This window comes from Ovis canadensis, chromosome 22 (assembly GCF_042477335.2).
Source record: "Ovis canadensis isolate MfBH-ARS-UI-01 breed Bighorn chromosome 22, ARS-UI_OviCan_v2, whole genome shotgun sequence".
NCBI lineage: Eukaryota > Metazoa > Chordata > Mammalia > Artiodactyla > Bovidae > Ovis > Ovis canadensis.
This window is the reverse complement of record NC_091266.1, coordinates 46,440,730-46,462,090: the sequence shown is the minus strand read 5'-3', so window position 1 is coordinate 46,462,090 and position 21,361 is coordinate 46,440,730. Positions and strand designations below refer to the sequence as shown.

General features: G+C 41.8%; 1 protein-coding gene across 1 annotated transcript in view; it reads right to left on the bottom strand.

Moving 5' to 3' along the window:
• The window catches only part of RBM20 (RNA binding motif protein 20), a 190,016-nt gene extending 169,096 nt beyond the window's left edge, over positions 1–20,920 (bottom strand). Inside the window, exon 1 of the mRNA XM_069567084.1 lies at positions 20,607–20,920. Coding sequence (XP_069423185.1) covers positions 20,607–20,785 — 179 coding nt within the window. The 5' untranslated portion in view covers positions 20,786–20,920. The remainder of the gene's footprint in view (positions 1–20,606) is intronic.
• Positions 20,921–21,361: the final 441 nt, after the last annotated feature.

Genomic DNA, 21,361 nt, shown 5'->3' with positions numbered 1-21,361 from the left:
CAGGCTGATCTATCCATCAGAAAGTTCTTCTACAAAAGGATTTTTCCTCATCCACAGTTTGGATGAGGTAACCAATAAGAAAGGACAGAATGAATGTCTGATTCATTCCCTTTCTTGGACGGTGTTCAGAATGAGTTAGTTCCCCAACATCCTCCAGTGAAAACCACTGAATTTTTAACTCACGCATTTCACACATTGGAACATATTTAATATGTGTGAATCCACTATAGTTACTCTTTTTAATGCTCAAATTATTCCATATTTGGGCACTGGGAAGCCCTTTAACTTGGTTCCCAAGGCCTTTCAACAGGACACAAGTGGTCTTTGATAGTTCCTTTGTTTTCTGATACAAGGTAAGTCAACTCATTTTGTACATTTCCTGTCCCAGAACTGGAATCAGCCATTTTTCTCAGGCTCCTTAGTCCCTTTTAGTTGTTGTTGCTCAGGTGCTGGCATGTCTGACTCTCTGTGACCCCGTGGACTGCAGCATGCCAGGCTTCCCTGTCCTTCATCATCTCCCAGAGTCTGCTCAAACTCATGTCCTTTGAGTCGATGATGCCATCCAACCATCTCGTCTTCTGCTGCCCCCTTCTCCTCCTGCCCTCAGTCTAGTGGGGACTTGCATTTAGAGGCCACAATCTAGGTGTTACAGGTGCTCATTGCTACTGAGCTGGTCCTTATTTCTAGGTTTTTCAGTGGACAAAGTTGGGAAATACTTTTTCATTTGTTAAAGAGAAGGCATATCAGGCTTTCACACCAATACCTTCAAATATTTAGGGTTATAGGATTTTTACTTAACATCTTTGATTATAAAATCATACTAAAAATATTGCTTTCTGATTATTTTAACATAATTACTACATATATATATAATAGATTCAAAATAGTAATACCAATATTATTACTAACAATATTACTGAAAACAGTTTAAGATTTATTTAGAATTTGTTTTGACCTTAAGATATATTCCACTTGAGCTGTAAATCAAATTATTGTGTTTTAAAGTCATATGGTCATGCATGGATGTGAGAGTTGGACTGTGAAGAAGGCTGAGCGCTGAAGAATTGATGCTTTTGAACTGTGGGGTTGGAGAAGACTCTTGAGAGTCCCTTGGACTGCAAGGAGATCCAACCAGTCCATTCCGAAGATCAGCCCTGGGATTTCTATGGAAGGAATGATGCTAAAGCTGAAACTCCAGTACTTAGGCCACCTCATGCAAACAGTTGACTCATTGGAAAAGACTCTGATGCTGGGAGGGATTGGGGGCAGGAGGAGAAGGGGACGACCGAGGATGAGATGGCTGGATGGCATCACTGACTTGATGGGCATGAGTTTGAGTGAACTCTGGGAGTTGGTGATGGACAGGGAGGCCTGGCGTGCTGCAATTCATGGGTTCGCAGAGTCGGACATGACTGAGCGACTAAACTGAACTGAACTGAAAGTCATATGAAATAATTCTCTGTATGATTAAGCTACCAACTTGATACATAAACGTTTTATTTTCATCTTGATTGGGTGGATTTTTCTATTTTAATTAAATTTTGTTTAGAGTTAAGGAAAATATTTATAGTGTTCCAAAGTCAAATCTGTAAAACAAAATACATTCAAAACAGTCTAGGGACTTCCCTGGTGGTCCAGCGGCTAAGACTCCGTTTGTCCAATACAGGGGGCCCAAGTTCAATCCCTGGCCAGGGAACTAGATCCTACACGCTGTACCTAAGAGTCCAAATGCCACAACTAAAGATCCCGCATGTCACAACTAAGACCCAGCACAGTCAAATAAACAAATATTTTTTTAAAAGTCTAGCTGACCTGACCCTGACCTATCCATCCATTTCTTCCCTCCCCATATCATACTTAATCAGTACTAGTAAATTTTATTAGTTTATGAGACTAAAATTTTAGTTTACTCTTCTATTTCTTTTAATAACAGGCAAATACATATGTATTTCTTAGATAAAAGGTAATATGCTATCTATTATTTCTGCACCTTGCTTTTTTCACTTAACAATACACCCTGGAGACCATCCCATAACTGTAGTTGTGCAGAGAGATAATTCTGCTTCCTTATATAGCCCTACAACAACCCACTGTGTGGATGTCCCATGGCTTACTGCTATTACAAGTAATGCCACCACAGAATACCCTTTGCACGTCTTTTATTTTCAACTGTGTATTTTTGGAATAGAGCTTATAAACAGGATTGTGTGGTCAAAAGACAATGTACGTGTAATTTTGCTCAATATTGTCAAATTCCCCTCCTTAGAGGTGGTGCCATTTTTGTATTCTCATCATGAGGTGATAAGTCTTACGTGCTAAATTTAATATATATTTTTTTAAAAATCTCTTGACATCTCCGGGGCCTTCCTTTAAAATCCCTTTCAGGGATTTTAACCAAAGCCATCTAATTCAACTCTCCACATGCTGGACAAAGGAAATTTCTTTTGAGAAAGGGCAATGATGTGCTCAAGGAACTGCCTTTATCCCTCACCTTTCCTGACTTTTAAATACACAGTTTACACATAATTCTTTTCATGTCAGAGAAGTCAAGCACAGTATCAAATATTGAGATGGAAAATATCACAGGTTAATTTAGGTCTTTGCAAACTACAAGTGGTTCCCTGAACTGAAACTGAAGTTCACGGAGATCGGGGACCGCTCGGTGCCCTCTCCTTCCCGCCGTTTAACAAGTAAGATCTGATGTGGGCTGTGATGGTGCCACACGTGGATACTGGCTCCCGTCCACACCCACTGCAGAACAGCTCCCCCAGCCTCCCCTTCCCCACAGGGTCCTGCCAGCGTCTGACGCTAGACACTGTTACATGTGTTATCTCATTTACTCATTTACCTCATAATAACACTATGAGGTGGATGCCCTACTGGCCCCCTTTTAAACCTGAAGAAATGAAAGAGCAGAGAAGTGAAGCTACTTGTCCAAGGTCACACAGTTAGCAAGCAAACAGGCAGCCAGGATGCGCACACAGGCCTTCCAACTCTAATGCCCACCTTTAACTGTTATGCTGTGGTGCTTCCACGTTTCAGACCTTCATCAACTTTTGCCCAAACAGTGCAGGGGCCTCCCAACTACATCCCCACCTCTAGGAGCACACCTACACATACAAACACATGTGCACACATGCACAGAACTCTGCCGTTTACCCTTTCTTCTCCAATACCAATACAATCTTTCCAGAAAACGGATCTTATCACATCAGACCCCTGCTTACAAATGACTACTCAGAAGAGAACATCCAAACTCCTCACCTTAAGAAACATGTTCTGATCACCAGCATCCTGCCTTTTTGCATCCTCAGTGCTAGCCATTCCCAGACACTGATCTCCAGTCATGTGGAATTACTCTGAGGCTCCCAGGTCATCATGGTTTTTCTCCCCTCTGAAAATGTGTCTTTTGTCCCACCTCCCACCCTCCCCCATCCACTTGACAAGCCCTTAGGCTCAGATTCAGAATCAGCTCAGAATGGCTTCCTCAAACATCTGGGCTGGTCCTTCCTGGATGCCCTCTCCTCTACCCTCTATGCCTATTCAAAACCTGCTATAACATGAGTCTCATTCTCACTACCTCAACCCTCTTCTCCACCTGCACTCAGAGGTACTCATTTTATCAGGTCTTCTATTGTTTATCCTTCTAGTATTTTTTTGCAACAAAGTATACATAAAAGTTGTATATAATATATACATATAATTTACATAATAATATTATACATATGTTCCTATTCTCCCCTTTTCTTACACAAAAGGTAGCCAACTATACACACTTTTTGCACCCTGCTTTTTCTGCTTGATATATCCTTGGCATTTCTCTGTTACAGCACACAGAGATGGTCCTTGTAGTGTGAGAGGACAGAGCCACATTTATTTACTCATCGCCTGTTGCTGGACATGGAGTAGAGTATATCCCCTTATTTCAAGGGACTGAATGAGACCTAGTCCTGTTGCTCCTCATCCAACATCAAGATCCCACTGGATGCACAGCTTAGATCTCTGCCAGAGAGTCCAGTGAGACCAGCCACTGCCGGAGCCAGGCCACAATAAGAGACCAAGTTACTGATGCCAGTAGGAGCAGCTCAGGTTCTGTACCTTCTTTTATGTCCAAGAATCACACCAGAGCAGAGGCTATGATCCTTTCAGTTCAGTTCAGTTCAGTTCAGTCGCTTAGTCATGTTTGACTCTTTGCAACCTCGTAGACTGCAACACGCCAGGCCTTCCTGTTCATCACAAACTCCCGGAGCTTACTCAAACTCATGTCCATTGAGTCAGTGATGCCATCCAACTGTCTCATCCTCTGTCGTCCACTTCTCCTCCTGCCTTCAATCTTTCCCAGCATCAAGGGCTTTTCAAATGAATCAGTTCTTCACATCAGGTGGCCAAAGGATTGGAGTTTCAGCTTCAGCATCAGTCCTTCCAACGAATATTCAAGACTGACTTCCTTTAGGATGGACTGGTTGAATCTCCTTGCAGTCCAAGGGACTCTCAAGAGTCTTTTCCAACACCACAGTTCAAAAGTATCAATTCTTCGGCGCTCAGCTTTCTTTTTAGTCCAACTCTCACATCCATACATGACCACTGGAAAAACCATAGCCTTGACTAGATGGACCTTTGTTGGCAAAGTAACGTCTGCTTTTTAATATGCTGTCTAGGATGGTCATAACTTTTTTTCCAAGGAGCAGGCGTCTTTTAATTTCGTGGCTGAAGTCACCATCTGCAGTGATTTTGGAGCCCCAAAATATAAAGTCTCTCACTGTTTCCATTGTTCCTGATCTATTTGCCATGAAGTGATGCAACCAGATGCCATGATCTTAGTTTTCTGAATGTTGAGTTTTAAGCCAACTTTTTCACTCTCCTCTTTCACTTTCATCAAGAGGCTCTTTAGCTCTTCGCTTTCTGCCGTGTAAGTGTGGTGTCATCTGCATATCTGAGGCTATTGATATTTCTCCCCGCAATCTTGATTCCAGCTTGTGCTTCATCCAGCTTGGCATTTCGTATGATGTACTCTGCATATAAATTAAATAAGCAGGGTGACAATATACAGCCTTGACATACTCCTTTCCTGATTTGGAACCAGTCTGTTGTTCCGTGTCCAATTCTAACTGTTGTTTCTTGACCTGCATACAAATTTCTCAGGAGGCAGGTCAGGTGGTCTGGTATTCCACCTCTTTAAGAATTTTCCAGTTTGTTGTGATCCACACAATCAAAGGCTTTGGCATAGTCAGCAAAGCAGAAGTAGATGTTTTTCTGCAACTCTCTCGCTTTTTTGATTATCCAACAGATGTTGGCAATTTGATCTCTGGTTCCTCTGCCTTTTCTAAATCCAGCTTGAACATCTGGAAGTTCACGATCCTCTAACATCTTGCAATTTCGCTTCAGTTTACAGAACCACAAAACTCAGATCCAGTAGCCCACAGAGTTCACATCTTAGGTGGACTCAAAGAGGAAACAAATGGCACCATGTGTCATTGACTAAACTTGGCATTTCATTTAGTCATTCAACAAACAGTTAGTGAACTGCTTCTAGGAACCAGGTATTGCTCTTAGGTGTGCACACATGCATGCTTAGTCACTTCTGTCGTGTCCAATTCTGCGTCCCTATGGACTGTAGCCTGCCAGGCTCCTCTGTCCATGGGGTGCTCCAGGCAAAAATACTGGAGTGGGTTTCCATCCCTTCCTCAAGGGGATCTTCCTGACTCAAGGACTGAACCCATTTCTCCTGTGTCTCCTGCATTGCAGGCAGATAAGATTCTTTACCCACTGATGGGGGTGTAAATCACTCGGTAAAGCTCGCTGGCACAGGCAGGATGCTAGGAAATAAAACAGACAAGGAAACCATACTAAATAGGGACTTCCTTGGTGGTCCAGTGGTTAATTCTCCACACTTCCACTGCAGAAACATGGGTTTGATCCCTGGTCAGGTAACTAAGATCCTGCATGCTGAACGGTATGGCCAAAATAATAATAATAAATAAGTACAATAAGTAAATGATATAATCTGTTTGAAGATGACAAGTACTGTGGAAACGACAGAACAAAGTAAGGGAGTTTGGACTGGAAGATACAGGATGCAACTGAAGTACAGTGGTCAAAGTAGATCTCAGTGGGAAATCATGACAAGTTATTTCGGGGGGCAACTCCTTTTTGCAGCTGTCACAGGTCAACTGTCATTAGCACTGCCACAATTAAACTGTCATCATCATCACAGTGTCGAGGTAACAACAAAGGATCTGAGGGTTGCAGTCATCTTGAATGGTGTTGTTCTAAAAATTGCTTGAAATAAGCAGAGTATTCACGGAGGGCTTAAAAACCTTTTTTGTGACCTAGAAATTTCTTTCTTGGAAAGCTTTGAGGCAATGGGCCTTAAAGGATGTCCCAAGTGGTCCGGTCCACCACTTCCCCTGTTTGGAATGAATCTCACAGAAGAAATTCAGCCTGGAAATTTCCTGTGCCTTTAAAGGCACAAGCAGGTCCCCGGCTGGAGATGGTGGAGTGAGACAGAAAGCCGGGTTACACTGAGACGAACATGTGTTCAGCGTGTCCTTCCTATATTCCTGTGTCAGGTTGTTGATTCTCACAACCAACCTCACATCCTGTGAGAAGCCCACACTCTCTCAGAAGCCCCGCACCTCGGCCCACACTGTGACTTGAAGGTGGTACCCGGCCCAGAGCTAGAGCTTCTTACTTCCTGAGTCTGTGCCCCGACACACCCGTCTGCCTAGACCACCTCTCCAAACATAAAGGCAGTGTATTTGCTTCTCTCAAGCCCTTTTAGACAGGCAACCCAAACAAAACATAAGTTGGAGAACACCAAGCTTTGGTCCCCATCAGTTCTCAGCCATGAGGCCCTTCCAAGTGGACTTTCTCATCACAAAGTTGCTGAGATCGAAAGTTGGGTTGCAAGTAACTTGCTCCATCTATCATGGACTCAACATACTATGTGCCAGGGACCCTGCCAGACACTGAGGACACCCAGACAAGTGACAGTGGCCCTGCCTGCAAGGACTCTGCAGGGTCTCTAGGGGTGTGTTAGTCGCTCAGCCGTGTCTGACTCTTTGCGACCCCATGGACTGAGCATGGGGTAGATGCTACTGAGGAGGCCACAGGGTGTTACAGGAAACAGGCTCTCACCCCATCCTTGAAGACAAAAGCAATGTTCCATCTGAGGAGAGAGAAAGTAGTTCAGGTGAAGAGAACAGGACAGGACGGCGGCCAAGAGAGAACAGAGTTAATGGGGGCAAGGCCGGAAGGGGCTTCTAGCATCTGAATCTTGACTTACAGGCGGCAAGAAACTTCCCCAGGGCTTTAAGCAAGCAGATGACACGGTTAGCACTGTGCTCCTGTGGAGAAAAGAAAGATCTGAGGACAAGCCCCACTGGGAGGCCTGTGGCAGAGGTGGTGGGCACGGAAAGTGGGGAGGGGTTCCCAAGGAAGAAGAAGGCAGTGCAAACTCGAGCGGGTCAGAGGGCCTGGCTCTGAGCCTGGGCTCTCCAATCACTGGCGGGAGGACCCTGAACTCCTCGTACTTACTTAATCCCTACCTACTTCACAGGGTTGTTGGAGGATTAAATGGGATAACCTAGGAGGAAAACCAGTGCCTGTGAGCCATACAGCACGGCAGGACAGCAGCGCTGTCCAATCCCTCCCGCACTGTAGCCTCTGCAGACCCTTCAGCGCTAGGAGATTTAAATTTACACCCCCCCCCCCCCCCCCCCTGCCGCCGCTGCCGCAGGCACGAATGTTCCCTCTGCTCACTGAGCTTCTCTGACAGCTAAGTGGCCTTTGGTAAATCTGGTCTTCTTTCTGGACCTGGCTTCTTTTTCTACAAGAGAACTGAATCAGATGATCTCTAGGGCCCCTTTCAGCTTGAAGTTTTGCTTTCTTATTCACCTTGTAGCCCAATTTCCAGAGTAATAATTATTTGTCAAATGAAAACTTATTGATGGAAGAATCATCAATAGAAGGAAAAGAGCCAAGCTAATGAGTGACTGACACGTTGAAAACTAAGGTGATAACGTGTGTGTTCTTTAAAAGCCTTGAAGGATCGTTATCAATAAGTTCCATTCAAAGATGAGTCATAAAAATTCAAAGGAATTTTCATCTCCCCCAAATTGATTCTTATTTATAACATCTGTGCTCCCAAAAGGTTGAATTATCATTGGCTTAGATATTTACCTAAGAAAACTAAAGACACGTCCACATTAAAACTTGCAAAGGAATATTCATACAACTTTATTGTAACAGCCAAAAAACTGGAAACAATGTAAATGTCCATCATCCACAGGTAAGTGGATAAACAGTGTATGACATATCCATAAAACAGAAAACCACTCAGCAATGAAAAGGACCAAACTTTCGATACATGCAAAAGAACAGATAAAATTGTAAGCTGAAAGGAAACTCACAGAATGAGAGAAAATACTTGCAAATCATATATCTGATAAGGGTCAAGGATTCAGAATTTATGATTCAGAATTTCATGAGAAAAAATAAACAACTCAGTTTAAAAAGAGACAAAGGCCTTTTCTCTGAAAAACACAAACACAACAAACACATGAAAAGATGCTCAGCATTATTAGTCATTAGGGAATGCAAATCAAAACCACCATGAGATCCCACTTCACACTCATTAGATGGCCATAAACTTTTTTTTTTAATGGAAAATAACAAGTGTTGGCAAAGCTGGAAAGAAACTGGAACCCTCATTCATTACTGGTGGGAATGTAAAACGGTGCAGTTACTAGGAAAACACTTTGGAAGTTCCTCAATAAATTAAACACAGAATTATCATATGACTCAGCAGCTCCACGTCAAAAGGATTGGAAACAGATGTTCAGGCCAAAACTTGCACACAAAACTCATAGCAGCATGATTCACAAAAGGTAGAAACAGCCCACATCCATCAACGGATGAACGGGAAAACAAAACACTACCTATCCATACAAGGGAATTTTACTCAGCAATAAAGAGGAATGAAGTACTGATACATGTTACAATATGGATGAACCCTGAAAATATTATACTAAGTGAAAGAAAGCTGATATAGAAGGCCACATATTATATGATTCCATTTATATGAACTGTCCAGAATAGGCAAGTCCATAGACACAGAAAAAACAGGTTAGTGATTGCCAAAGGCCTGGGAGAGGAGGGAATAACCTTAATAAGGACAGGGTTTCCTTTCGGGGTGATGCAGATGTTCTGGAACCAGACAGCAGTAACTGTTAAGCAGCATTGTGAATATACTTAAAACTACCAAATTACACTTGAAAATCATTAAAATGGTTAATGTACCTGTATTTTATCACAGTTTTGAAAAATATTATTTCCCACCAAATCATTATGCGAGTGAAAGAGCCAAGTAACAAAAAAAGTACATACTATGATTTCATTTTTATAAAATTCTAGAAAATGCAAACTCATCTATAATGCTAGATCACTAGTAGCCTGAGAGGAAGGGGGTTAAGGAAAAGAGAGAATGATAAATTATAAAAGGCATGAAGAAACTCTTGGGGGTGATACAAACGTTTACTCTTTATTGTTTGATGGATGTTTTAAACATGTACAGCTTAGTGAACTTCAATTATACTTCTGCAAAATTGAGAAAAGATCAACAAATGTTTTAAAAATTATCCCTGGACCTCTAAATTCTTACACTTACTAAATTTCTATTTGAAATACACGGGGGAACTCACTGTTTAAAGGATCTTTGCTATAAACCCTTTTGAAAGTCAAAAGCAAACAATCTTTCCCTGATTTATTGATTCTTAATAGAATCACTTAATAGTGTGCTTTTTACATTCAATGGTTTCTTAAAGCAAAAGAACACCTGTAACAACGTCTGCTAAAACCATTTAAGAGTATGTCTGGTGAAGACTAAGCGAGCTTGATGTGGCCATGTTTCAAGTCAGAAATTCTTTTTGCTATTAATAGGCGCCTAGGACACTTTAATCATTGAGGAATCCTGGTTTTTTGAATTGGTTCAAAAATTGTCTGGTAGAACTTGGCAGAGGCTCAGTCTGCAAATCAAACGATCGTATCTGTTATTAGTTGAGCACATGCTGAGAGGATTATAAGTGTTTATGTACTTTCCATGAGCATCCAGTTCAGATCTTGCCTAACATGCATAACGACAGAATAAGACAGTGAATCAAATGCCAGAGTCAGATTTGCTCGTGGAATTTAAATTGGGATATGGATTTCACTTTAAACCAAAAGTAATACTTAAAGCCACCAGAAATGGAAAAAGGGGTTTCTGATCTGACTGCTTAGTTTGTCTCAAATTAAATTTGTCAGTTTCAAATTTATTTCAGTAATCTTTCCATAATAATATTTTCTTGGTAAATAATGGGTTTTTTAATAAATTATTTTGAGGATGCAGATATTTACATACAGATGACATGATCACTTGAATTTATATAACATTCTCCCATCCCAGCCCCACACCACCCACCAGTTCTTTCATAAATACTATTTTCCTTAGCTTTGTTGAGCCCTTTGAAGTTTGTGACTTGATTTCTTCATCTGTAAAATGGGGTGAATAGGGGCATAAACTTCACAGGATTATTGTTGGGTATTAAACATATATAAAGTGCTGAGACTATTGGCTGACTCACAGGAAGCGCTCAATGAATGTTCAATGTTACTCACGTAATTATTACTACTCCCTTTTACAGATGAGAACACTGAGGCTCAGCGCTAGTGGTGGCAAAGCCGAATCCAGAACACAGAGCATGCTTACTCCTGATTCTTTCCACTACTCCACACCACTTTCCCCACCCACGCATATTTCGTGCATGAAAATAAGAATACCAATCGAGAAGAGGCAAAAATAGTTGTGTAACTTAAATCTAAAAAGCATGAACAAATTGGTAGTCACAGACCAGCTCCAAGACTCATCCAGTTTAGGCCCCAGGGCAAGTCATCAGTCATTTTTAAAGTCGGCTTCATACAGTGATTTTGAAAAAGATTAAAGGTTTCTGCAAAGAGTCAACTGAGCCTTGAGGATGCCCCCCAAATTGTGCCAGCTAGCAAAAACGACATTATCGCTCACTCACTGCTTCAACATTAAAAGGGGTTTAGAGGATGAGATGGCTGGATGGCATCACTGACTCGATGGACATGAGTTTGAGTGAACTCTGGGAGTTGGTGATGGACAGGGAGGCCCGGTGTGCTGCAATTCATGGGGTCGCAAAGAGTTGGACACGACTGAGAGACTGAACTGAACTGATACTCACTTTGTATGGACATTAAAAAGTACTGCAGCTCAGGACAGAATATCTCCGGAGGGGTTACATGGAAAGTGGCAGGCCCATCAATTAAGTTCTTATCAGGTTAAGACTAGAAAAATCCAGAGGCTCCAGATAACAATGCAAACGTATTTGCAAGGCTGTCTGATTTAATCTACTTATCCAAATTAATCTATTCTAAAGTGATATTTAGTGATATTTAGTTAAGGTTCCAGTTCCAGGAATTCCATTGAGAAGGGTTTTTTTTTGTTTGTTTGTTTAAGGTGGTCAAGTTAAAAGACAAAATCACTAGATGAAAGTTTGTTGGGAAACAGGGTATTCAGAGGGTCTCATAAAGATTACTTCCAAAGACAACCTACTAATCATAGACAGATTAGATATAGAGATCTGGCAGTGACCATGTTAACCAAGGGATCAAACTTACTGGAACATACATCACCTGTTGAATGCATATCCTTGCCAAAATGCTTAACTTGAATCTGGCCATGAGGAAACAACAGATACATCCTGATCATGGTTCCTTATTTTTTTACGTATTTATTTTTTAAAAAATATTTGACTGTACCCCACTGCATATGGAGCCTTAATTCCCCAACCAGGGATTGAACCCCTGCCCTCTGCACTGGAAGGCAGAGTCTTAACCACAGGACTACCAGGGAAGTCCCCAGATGATGGTTCACTCTATAGTCAGGAATCTTTGGTCACGAAGAGCAGAAAAGAGCAGGTACACTTGCTAAATTAAAAGAGATACTATAAACAATGCACTTGAATCTGAACCAGAGGGGTTTAAGAATTGCTATATGAGACATTTTTCTGACAACTGGAAAAAGTTAAAATTCAAGTGTTTATTGGAAAAAATCATTTAAGTAAGACTAACCATCTTAGATGCGACAACAGAATCATGGCTATGCAATTTACTTTCAGATGCTCAAGAAAAATATGAGACACTGCTTCTGTTTGGAAGTATGGAAGAGTGTGAGATGCCCTAGAGAGATCCAGTCTACCCCCACATGCAGAAAGATCTTTGTAGGAAGTACTGAGCCCACACTCTAAAGCCCACAAGCCACAACTACTGAGCCCTCGTGCTATAACCACTGAGGTTGGTGTGCCTAGAGCCTGGCACAAGAAATGCCAGTGCAATGAGAAGCCCTAGCACAGCAACGGAGTAACCTCTGCTTGCCACGACTAGAGATGGCCCCAGGAAAGCAATGAAGAGCCAGTGCAGCCAAAAAAAGATAAATAATTGTAAAAAAAAGAAAACAGAAAGATCTTTGTGGGGAGAGATGGCAGGAAATAACACACCCAGAGATAATTTTCAAAATTCTCTTTCATAGGTCGAGTAGACTAGAGCTGGCAGATAAAAAGGAATGCTCTCCATTTCCTTCTCTCTCATTTCCAGGAAGGAAAAAAGGGCAAATTGCGGAAAACGCAACAGACAGAAATATGAGGATTCTTATCCTAGCCTGACCAGCACTTGCTGTATGACTTCAAACAATTCTCTTGACTTCTCTGATGCTCACTTGCTTTACCTAGAAAAACAGGGGGGCTAGGCGAAAGCAGCTCTCAGATGCCTTTCAGATCTAAAATTTAAGATGCTAATGGCTCATTCAGTCTTAAAGACAACATGCAATGCCAATGTGAAAAGTCTATTCCTTTTTTTTTAAATGGAAGTAAGTTTTTCCTCTCTGATTAGAAAATTAATACATGCTCACTGGAAAAAAAAAAGTATAAAAAGGGAAAAAAGAAAGACAAACCACTATAATTGCACCACCTAGAGTTAAAACCACTGTTAATATCTATTTGGTCTTTAGATGGTTTTTCAGGCTTGAGAAACCAACACATGCTCATAAAGGTTTTTTAAAAAACACAAGATCCCAATATATGTGCTGTCTGTAATTCTTTTAGTTAACAATATTATATGGTTTACATTCCATATTAACAAATATAGAATAATGGCATCATTCTAATGATGAATGGTACATGCTATTATACAAGCACATGATTTATTTTCTCATTGAGAAACATCTGGGTGGTTTCTAATTTTTTGTCCTTCTAGACAATGCTGCAATAAATATCCTCAGTTTCATCCTCATTATGTAAATATCAAAGTATCTAAATCAAGATTTAATCACACTACCCCTCTCCCTTTTCAGACAGAAAGTTTAAAAAAAAAAATCTCTTTTCAAGTATTAAATAAAGGCTCTCCCATAACTCCAGACTACAGTGACCCTGCCAACCCAGGAGGATGCAGGGCCCTGAGGAGACCTGGGCGTTAGAATGCTCTGGAAGCAATGTTTGATCTCTTTGATTCAAGGAGGCACTCGGAAACCTGAGGCCCAGCTTCTGGATAACCGTGATCGCTTTGCAAAGTGTTTGCCGGCGCCGAGTTTTAGGCGAGTCTGCGGCCCCGCTGCGGCAAATGAGTGCGCCAGGCAGCATCTAGTCCTAGCCTGGGCAGCCAGCAGGCTCCTCTAAACGTCTGTCAGCCTATGCTTATGTTTTCTGCCTTTAAAAATAATAACGGCACGAAACACACTCCAACCTCCCTGTATTCAATACAATCTAATTAATTTAGACCCATGAAAATTACTAGATCTATCTCCCAAATTGAGAACCATACTCTTTCTACAAACTCAAGCATTCACTTTAACATTCCAAAATAATGAACATTCCAAAGTATTTATTTTTATTTTTTTTAAGTTGGTAATAATTAGGAAACAGTATGAAATGCCCTTTTTTCACTGACATTAGTATCCACCTTTCTGTTTTAAAATTATGTCATTGATCCAAATATACTTTGCAAGTGCTGAAGAACACTTTTAATTCTCTTTTTTGTGGCTAATGCAGTTTCCGTGAGTAATCAGTCTCACAAACATGTACCTGAGCCCTTGATTAAAATGTAACTGATTCTCCATCAGATGTGGAGGCAAGGAGAGGCATCCTCCAGTGATAAGCACTCAGCAATATTCCTGGGGATTCACATAATTTTATTCTTGGAAGGAACTGACATTGATCATTTCCAACCCCTGGAGAAGCAGGATTAGGAAGATTAATTGATGTGTCCAGGTTACCCACTTCCAATCCAGGGTTTCCTTTTCCTCTCTGACCCTCTTTGTCAGAAACCCAACTATTAATTTAAAACAAAGATACTCATTTTACATTTGACAACACGAAAGATCCTACCTGTCATTCAATTCAGTAATGAATTCAAAATAGAGCCAAAGAAGTAACTCTGTGAAATGAATATGTCCTTAAAATATATATTACCTTGTCTTCTCCTTCAGCATCATAGCACTGAAGGTCAGGCTTAAAGGTGGGTCTAATAAGAACCAAAAACACATCTGGAAGACAGTCTGTAGACAAGCTGCAGAAATGAAAAGTATTTAAGATGTTTAGACAGCTGTGAATGGAGGTTTCCAGGTTTAGTTCAGAGTGGAAGTGGCAACTGAGAACTGGTGGGTTGTTACTGTGATCCAGAGAAAGCAGGTGCAAAGAAAGAGCAGCAAAGAGCTCTGGTGCATCCTTGAAGCAAATACTCACATTAAAGAAGGAAAACTTGGCGTGAAAACTATCTTCATGGGGTGGCAACCTCCCCCAAATGCAGGCATGACCTCCAGCCTTTTGCTTTTGAACACATGGAAAGAATTATTTGGCAAATTGAGCTACAAGTTATTGACACATCCTCATTCAACTTGCTTCACAGCTCCTGTTTTGCTCATAAAGTACATTCACATCAGTATGGACCAGCCCCCTGACGGAGCTGCTGTCAGCGAGCTGGAAAAGTTTCCTTGTAAACTATCAGGGGACTTATTTATCTTATAAAATCCAGCAGAAATTGTAGGAAAAGAGAGGCTCAATTAACTTGTCTGTAACTTCTGCCACTGTAAAGACTTTATCCTATTAGATGGATGTATGCCTTAAATCCAAAATGCCCCCAACTTGCTGTCTTGAAAATGTCGAAGACTGAAACCTTAGTTGGGTGGAATTAACAGTGACCACCCATTGCGCCAGGCAAAATATCAGCCCACCGCCAATATCTTCTTGGTGGTTGTTGGAAACCAAATTCACATTCCTGATTAAAAATGTGCCTACTTAATGAAAGTCAGGATTTCCCAGTCTTCTCACTGGTGGGAAGAAGCAACATGAAGCTTCCAGAACACACACATCAGCAAGATCCAGTCAGGTTCATTAACCAGAAAGGGAATTGCCATGTGCTCCTTTCTACAAGCTGCTAATTACCGTTTTTTGCCTCATTTTGGAATACGGATCACTTTACTTTCTGCAAAACTTTTCAATGCACTATTCTAAACACAGCCATCAGTCACTCACACCAGCTGTGGATTCACAGCGACTTTCCTTGTTAAAATACACAAAATCGTATCGGCTACACCATCCCAAACAAGATAATTACTGTGTCAGGAAATAAAAATCAGATTAAGTGGAGTTTAGTGGCACAGGAGACCCTTTTAAGCTTCTGCCTAACAGAGGGACCAAGGAGGATGAGTTTGCCTTTGGAGTTTTAATTCCACTTCTTCCATTCTAGTTTTTCAAGTTCGATCTGTTTTAATTCTATCCCTTGGTTAGATCTCAGTTCCTAACATTTTGTAGATTCTTGTTTATCAGAGACGTGAACTGAGCTATACTGGTGTGTTTATTTGAGGATTAGCTGTTGTGGTCAAGGAAGAAATATTTGTTCAACTGGAGTCAAGAACCTACAGCCACAAGAAAAATAAATCAGAGCGGGAGAGAGAGAAACTGGATAATGGGGGATCATTTCACTGTGAGTCGATCCTGGTGGGGTTTTCTGCCCCCTGGTGACTTTATGCATAGGCAAAAAGAACTTAACAGATCAAAGTCCACATTCCAACTGACAGATATGGGTTTTTAAAATTATTAATTTGATGAACTGCTAAAGCAGTAGCAAGAGAATAAGTGGACAGAAGAATAAAACAGGTGATAAAATTTGTCTTCTTTTTCTTCCCCTGCAGCATTGGCATTAGAAAAGCTCTGTGTACACCATATGTACAGTCATTTGCTGTGACTAATGGGAATAATGTACTACATTTCATAAAACTGATCTCTGGCAATTTGAGAAAACACTGGATGGCTACACTTCCTATCTAAAAGTACTTATCACAACAAACCCTCAAGCAAAATTTCTTTTTAAAAAAAACAACCTTAATAGGCTTTCTAGTGAAGCAAAGAAACTTTTCAGAATGTCAAGAACCCTCCCTGTTTTGGGGAAACGCTTAATCCTCTCAGATGTTTTCTCCTGCTGAATGCTTGTCTTATGTGCAGTTTAAGATGGTGTTTAAAATTTTCAAAATTCTTTCTACAAGTGTATCCCTGTTTCCTCTAAAAATGGACTCAAACTGATGTTAGAAAGTGGCACAGATGTTAGAAATTCCAGCCTCTTTTCAGAACAGGACCAAGTATGAGTTGAGATAATGTCCCTTTTTGGCAATCTCTTATTTTCTCTCAGATTCTGGAAGCAATTGTCAACATGTCCATTAAAGTGGGTGGACATCACACACAACTTGCCTGAGTGTCACCCTATAAGTTACATGGAAATCCTTCCAAATGCAAGACATCTATCTGTAAAATTATCTGCAATCAGAGTGACTACTTGTAATATTCTCTAGACTGATCCGGGGAGCACTGTGCACTGAACACACAGCGTCTTAACTGTAGGCAGAAGACTGAAAAAGCAATCAAACTGGGTTTATATCTTCATAAATCACAATACACACAGGCGACACTATCAAATGCTAAATCAAAACTTTTTCCATTTTCATAATTGATTTTTATTCACTTCATACCAAAATAATCTGGAAAGGAAAAAAATAAGTCATCAACGTACAAATTAAAGATGCAACCTGACATCAAGCATTAGCCAGGAGTATTTCCCTGCAAATCAAATAATTTCGGAAAATCACCTGAGTGCTCATCTCATAGATGTCTGTGCTTGCTTGGTTAATTTTCACCATGATTAGTATCACACTTTCTAACTGCATCTGACAACCGACTTCCACACTGCACACAGAACCAATGACTCTGCTTTCATTCTGAAGAGTTTTAAAACTTACAACCTAAAATTGTAATTTCTGATGAGTTTTAAAACTTACAACCTAAAATTGTAATTTCTGATGTTCATCAGGATTAATAAATAACTTCTTATAAATCAAAAACTAGGTTTGGTTATAAAGCACAAAGATAAAAAATAAAATACTTTTGAAAATAAAATATTGTGCATACTTGAGGAGATAAACCCTTATAAAACATTCACTGACACATGTTGTTCTATTTATGTTCATAGGAAGATAATATATATTTTTTAAGCTCTCAAATTATTCTGATTTCCTAAACTTATTCCAAATCTCTTCTTAAGGTGTTATTTATAATTCCTTTGCCCAAATGGCTTACATAATGCTTCCGATTTTATTCAGTAATACCTCCACATTGGCCAGCTTAGAGAATGCACGTTTAAAACACATATCTTATAAGACATTAGTTATATGCATCTAAACATGGCTGATAATCTTCATAGGTAATGCAAATACTAGCCTGAGGTCAGGGGTTAACAAGGGTGGAGAGGTCATGCACCATGCTTGACTGAAGCGAGCAATACAACAATGAGAAAACTAGATACACCTGAACAGGACAAAAGAACTCCACAGTAGTTAAATTCTGATGCAGTCTTCATAGATACAGAGACTGGATTCTATAAAATAAGCCCCAAAGTCAATCACATTATTCACTGTCACACCTCATTCTCTTAAGACCAAATATAACGTAGGTGAATAGGATTCAGTATGTATGTATCATGTTCATGACTGTTACTTCACCAAAATCATTGATATCACCCAAAATGAAAACATTATTAAAGAAGATCAATAAACAGACTTTAAGTGAAAAAATTATTGTAATCCTTAAACGCTATGCAACATGAAGATTGATATCTTCATTTTGAAAGCAATCGAAACTCCTCTTAAAATTACATAATAACCTCATTTAAATAACTAGAAAAAACACAGGTTTCCCCAATACAATGCATTTAACATGCCATCCATTAGAGAATTACACCCAAAGCTCTAGCTTCACAAAATTCTCAAATCAAGAGGTGGACAACTCTTTTTGCAGCTGAGGGCAATCTCTCCCCATCACATTTTCTCAAAGATGGCTGATGCAAACAGCACCTCCTAACTACATAAAAATGGTTGCTCAGATTAAATTATGCAAACGCAGTTTCAAAATAACCTGCTCAAGTTTCAGCGCATTAAAGATGGACCTGCAAACATTTGTCATGTTATGCCTGCTTCCGGCAGAATCACAGTGGGTGATCAGGGGAGCACAAAACCCAAGTCATCCTTATAAAAAGAAAGACTCTGAAACATAAGTGCACAAACATCAAATCCCATGCGCACATTCACCAGCCTTGGACTTGGCGCCTGAAGACTGATCTGTCACCAGTGCAAAACAAGGAAGAGCCATCAGGCAGTTCTTGAGGTCTCCATCCCGGAACGACTCGCAGAAGGGGCCATCTTTGAACAGCTCAGGCTCATCAATTAAAGTAAAATATTCCAGGGGTGGAATTTTCAAAATGGGGGTGAATTTACAAGGTTACTTTTTTATTACATGAGGTAATTGAAATATACTTAAAATGATTCATCTCCCACAAAAATAGCCTTTATTTTCAACCGGACAATATTTCATAGTCAGACACCCATCTACAAAGATTTTTCTGTGAACCTAAAATACTTGGCTTTTTCCTAATTAAAAGTAAGTGACTGGAAAATGTAGGGTAATTACAATATCAAAACAAGTTCAGTAGACTTAATGTGCAGCCTAATTTCAAGCCAGGAGACACTGGTAAGAAGCACATTAGATGTTTCCCAATTAATAATCAGTAAATTAGGGCTTTTTCTTTTTTTACTAAATAAACTTTAGGTTTTAAACATCTTTTCTGTATTATTTTATATTAAGGACTAAAGAGAAGTTTTAAGTAATGATGTACTTAAACTGTCCATCTTAGTAAATCTTAGCTGAAATGACTTGCAAAACAAAGGGAACAGAATAACAATATAAAATATTTTCAGTTTCAAATAATTAGCTACTTGTAGGTAGTTGAAAAGTTTTATAACATCAAACTAAAGCCAAAAGTTTTCATAAATGGAGCTTTTAATATTCTACCAGTCAAAAAAAAGGGGGGGGGGAACCATTTTGTTCTGCAACAAGATACTAACGTTCTTTGATGTCAAACATAAATTTTCACTATTCTTTCCATGACGTTAGTCTTAAAAACAATATTTACTTCCATTTACGCCCCATCACTGGTTATTTCTCTTACTACATTTTAATAAGTTTAATAACTCAAAGCATCAACACAACAGCGCTGGAAAACCTCCGCTTTGTTCCATAGACTGATTTTGCTGTACTTGTGTTTATTTCTTTTACTTTCTCCAATTTCACTAAAGCACTCATCGTCCAGGCTTTCCAACACTTCTTACCCTAGTTTTGAGGACTTCACTACAGGCTGAGGGAAACTTTTAGGAGAATAAAGATTCTTTCAACAAACCAACATTCTAGGCCTTAAACTGTCCAACAAAATCTCGAAAGAATGAACGGAACCTCACCATTTTACTTTCGTCTCCCCCAGATGGGTTGAATAGAGCTTCTGAGAGCACACTGGCCATCCCCAACCTACTCACGCATTGGGACGTCCGGCACAAAATATTCGCGACCCAAGCCGCACGGTTCCCCCGAACCACGAGATGGTAACATTAATGGAAAACGGTTCCTCTGCTAAGAACTCTTCGCAAGGGCCTTCTTGGAAAGTGTAAACACTTCTTGCGGGGCAAAGCAAACTATGTTGTCCACAAACCCTCTGTAACCCTTTGCACCCAGTATCACTGACTGACTTCAGGGTCACCATTTAAGGTGGTTCTTCGGGCGGGCGTCTTACTGACGCGCCCTCCCGCACGCGCGCGCACACACTCGCGCGCGACTCTCCATACATTTCAGCGGCCTCCTGGGGCTAGAAAGATGAAATACCGTCTCTGGGCCATTTCCCCCCGAATTGAGCTAATTGAGTTCAAAATATCCAGTAGGGAAAAGAAAGGGGATGAGAAAGAACAAAATTATTTTCCCCAAATAGCTTGGTTTTCCTCTCCCTAAGCTGACGAACAGCCGGAATGACACCAACCCTGCCGAGAGGGAGGGCAAGAAAACTTCAAAGGCGAGGCGGCCGAGCGAAGTTTAGCCGGGTCGGTAGAGAGGAAGCCACAGAAGGGGGCGCCCGGGGCGTGTCCCCCAAGCGCACCCAGGTCCCCGCTCCCCCTTCCCTCCTCTTACTTTTGGATGATCTGGGGCAGGCTGGCTTGGGGCGGCGGCGGCGGCGGCGGCGGCTGCATCCCTCGCAGGCCTGGGGGCGCCGGGGGCGCCGGGGCACCGGGCACGCTGCGGGCATCTCTGTCCGGTTGCTCGGGGCCGCTGGGCTCGGCGTCCTGGCTCATGGCTGCGGCCAGCACCATGTGAGGCGAGACCGGCCCGGGCTCGCGGCGGGAGAGCGCGCGAGAGGGGCGGCCCCGGGGCACGGGCGCTCACTGGCCGGGGTCCCCGTGCCCAGTCCCCTTGTCCTTCCCGGTAGCACGGGGAGGAGACGCGATGGGCGGGGAGGAGGCAGTCCCGGCGGCGCCGCCTCCGCCTCCTCCCGCGGGTCCCGCTCGCCCGGCCGGGCCACTCAGAGGTGGGGGCCAGGGGGCGTCTCCCAGCCAGCGGGAGACGCTCGGCGCCCGGTGGTCAGGGGATCTCTGCCCGCAGCTCCTGGGCGCTGCGTTCTCCACCCGCCACCCGCGCGCCTTCAGGGTCCCCGGGTCGGCGCTCGGCAGCGCAGCTCCACCGCGTAAGGCGGCGAAACACAGGGCAGCCCGCCGCCGGACGCCGAGCTCTCGCCTCTCCCGCTAGCCGGCGGCCTCCGGACCGTCCCCGGGGACGACGCGAGCGGCCTCGCGCGCTCCAGCCAAGCGGGGCAGACCGAGTGCGCCCCGGGCGTCTGCGCGCATCGCCAGCGGGAGGTGCGCGGGCCTTGGCACCTTCCCGCGATTGGT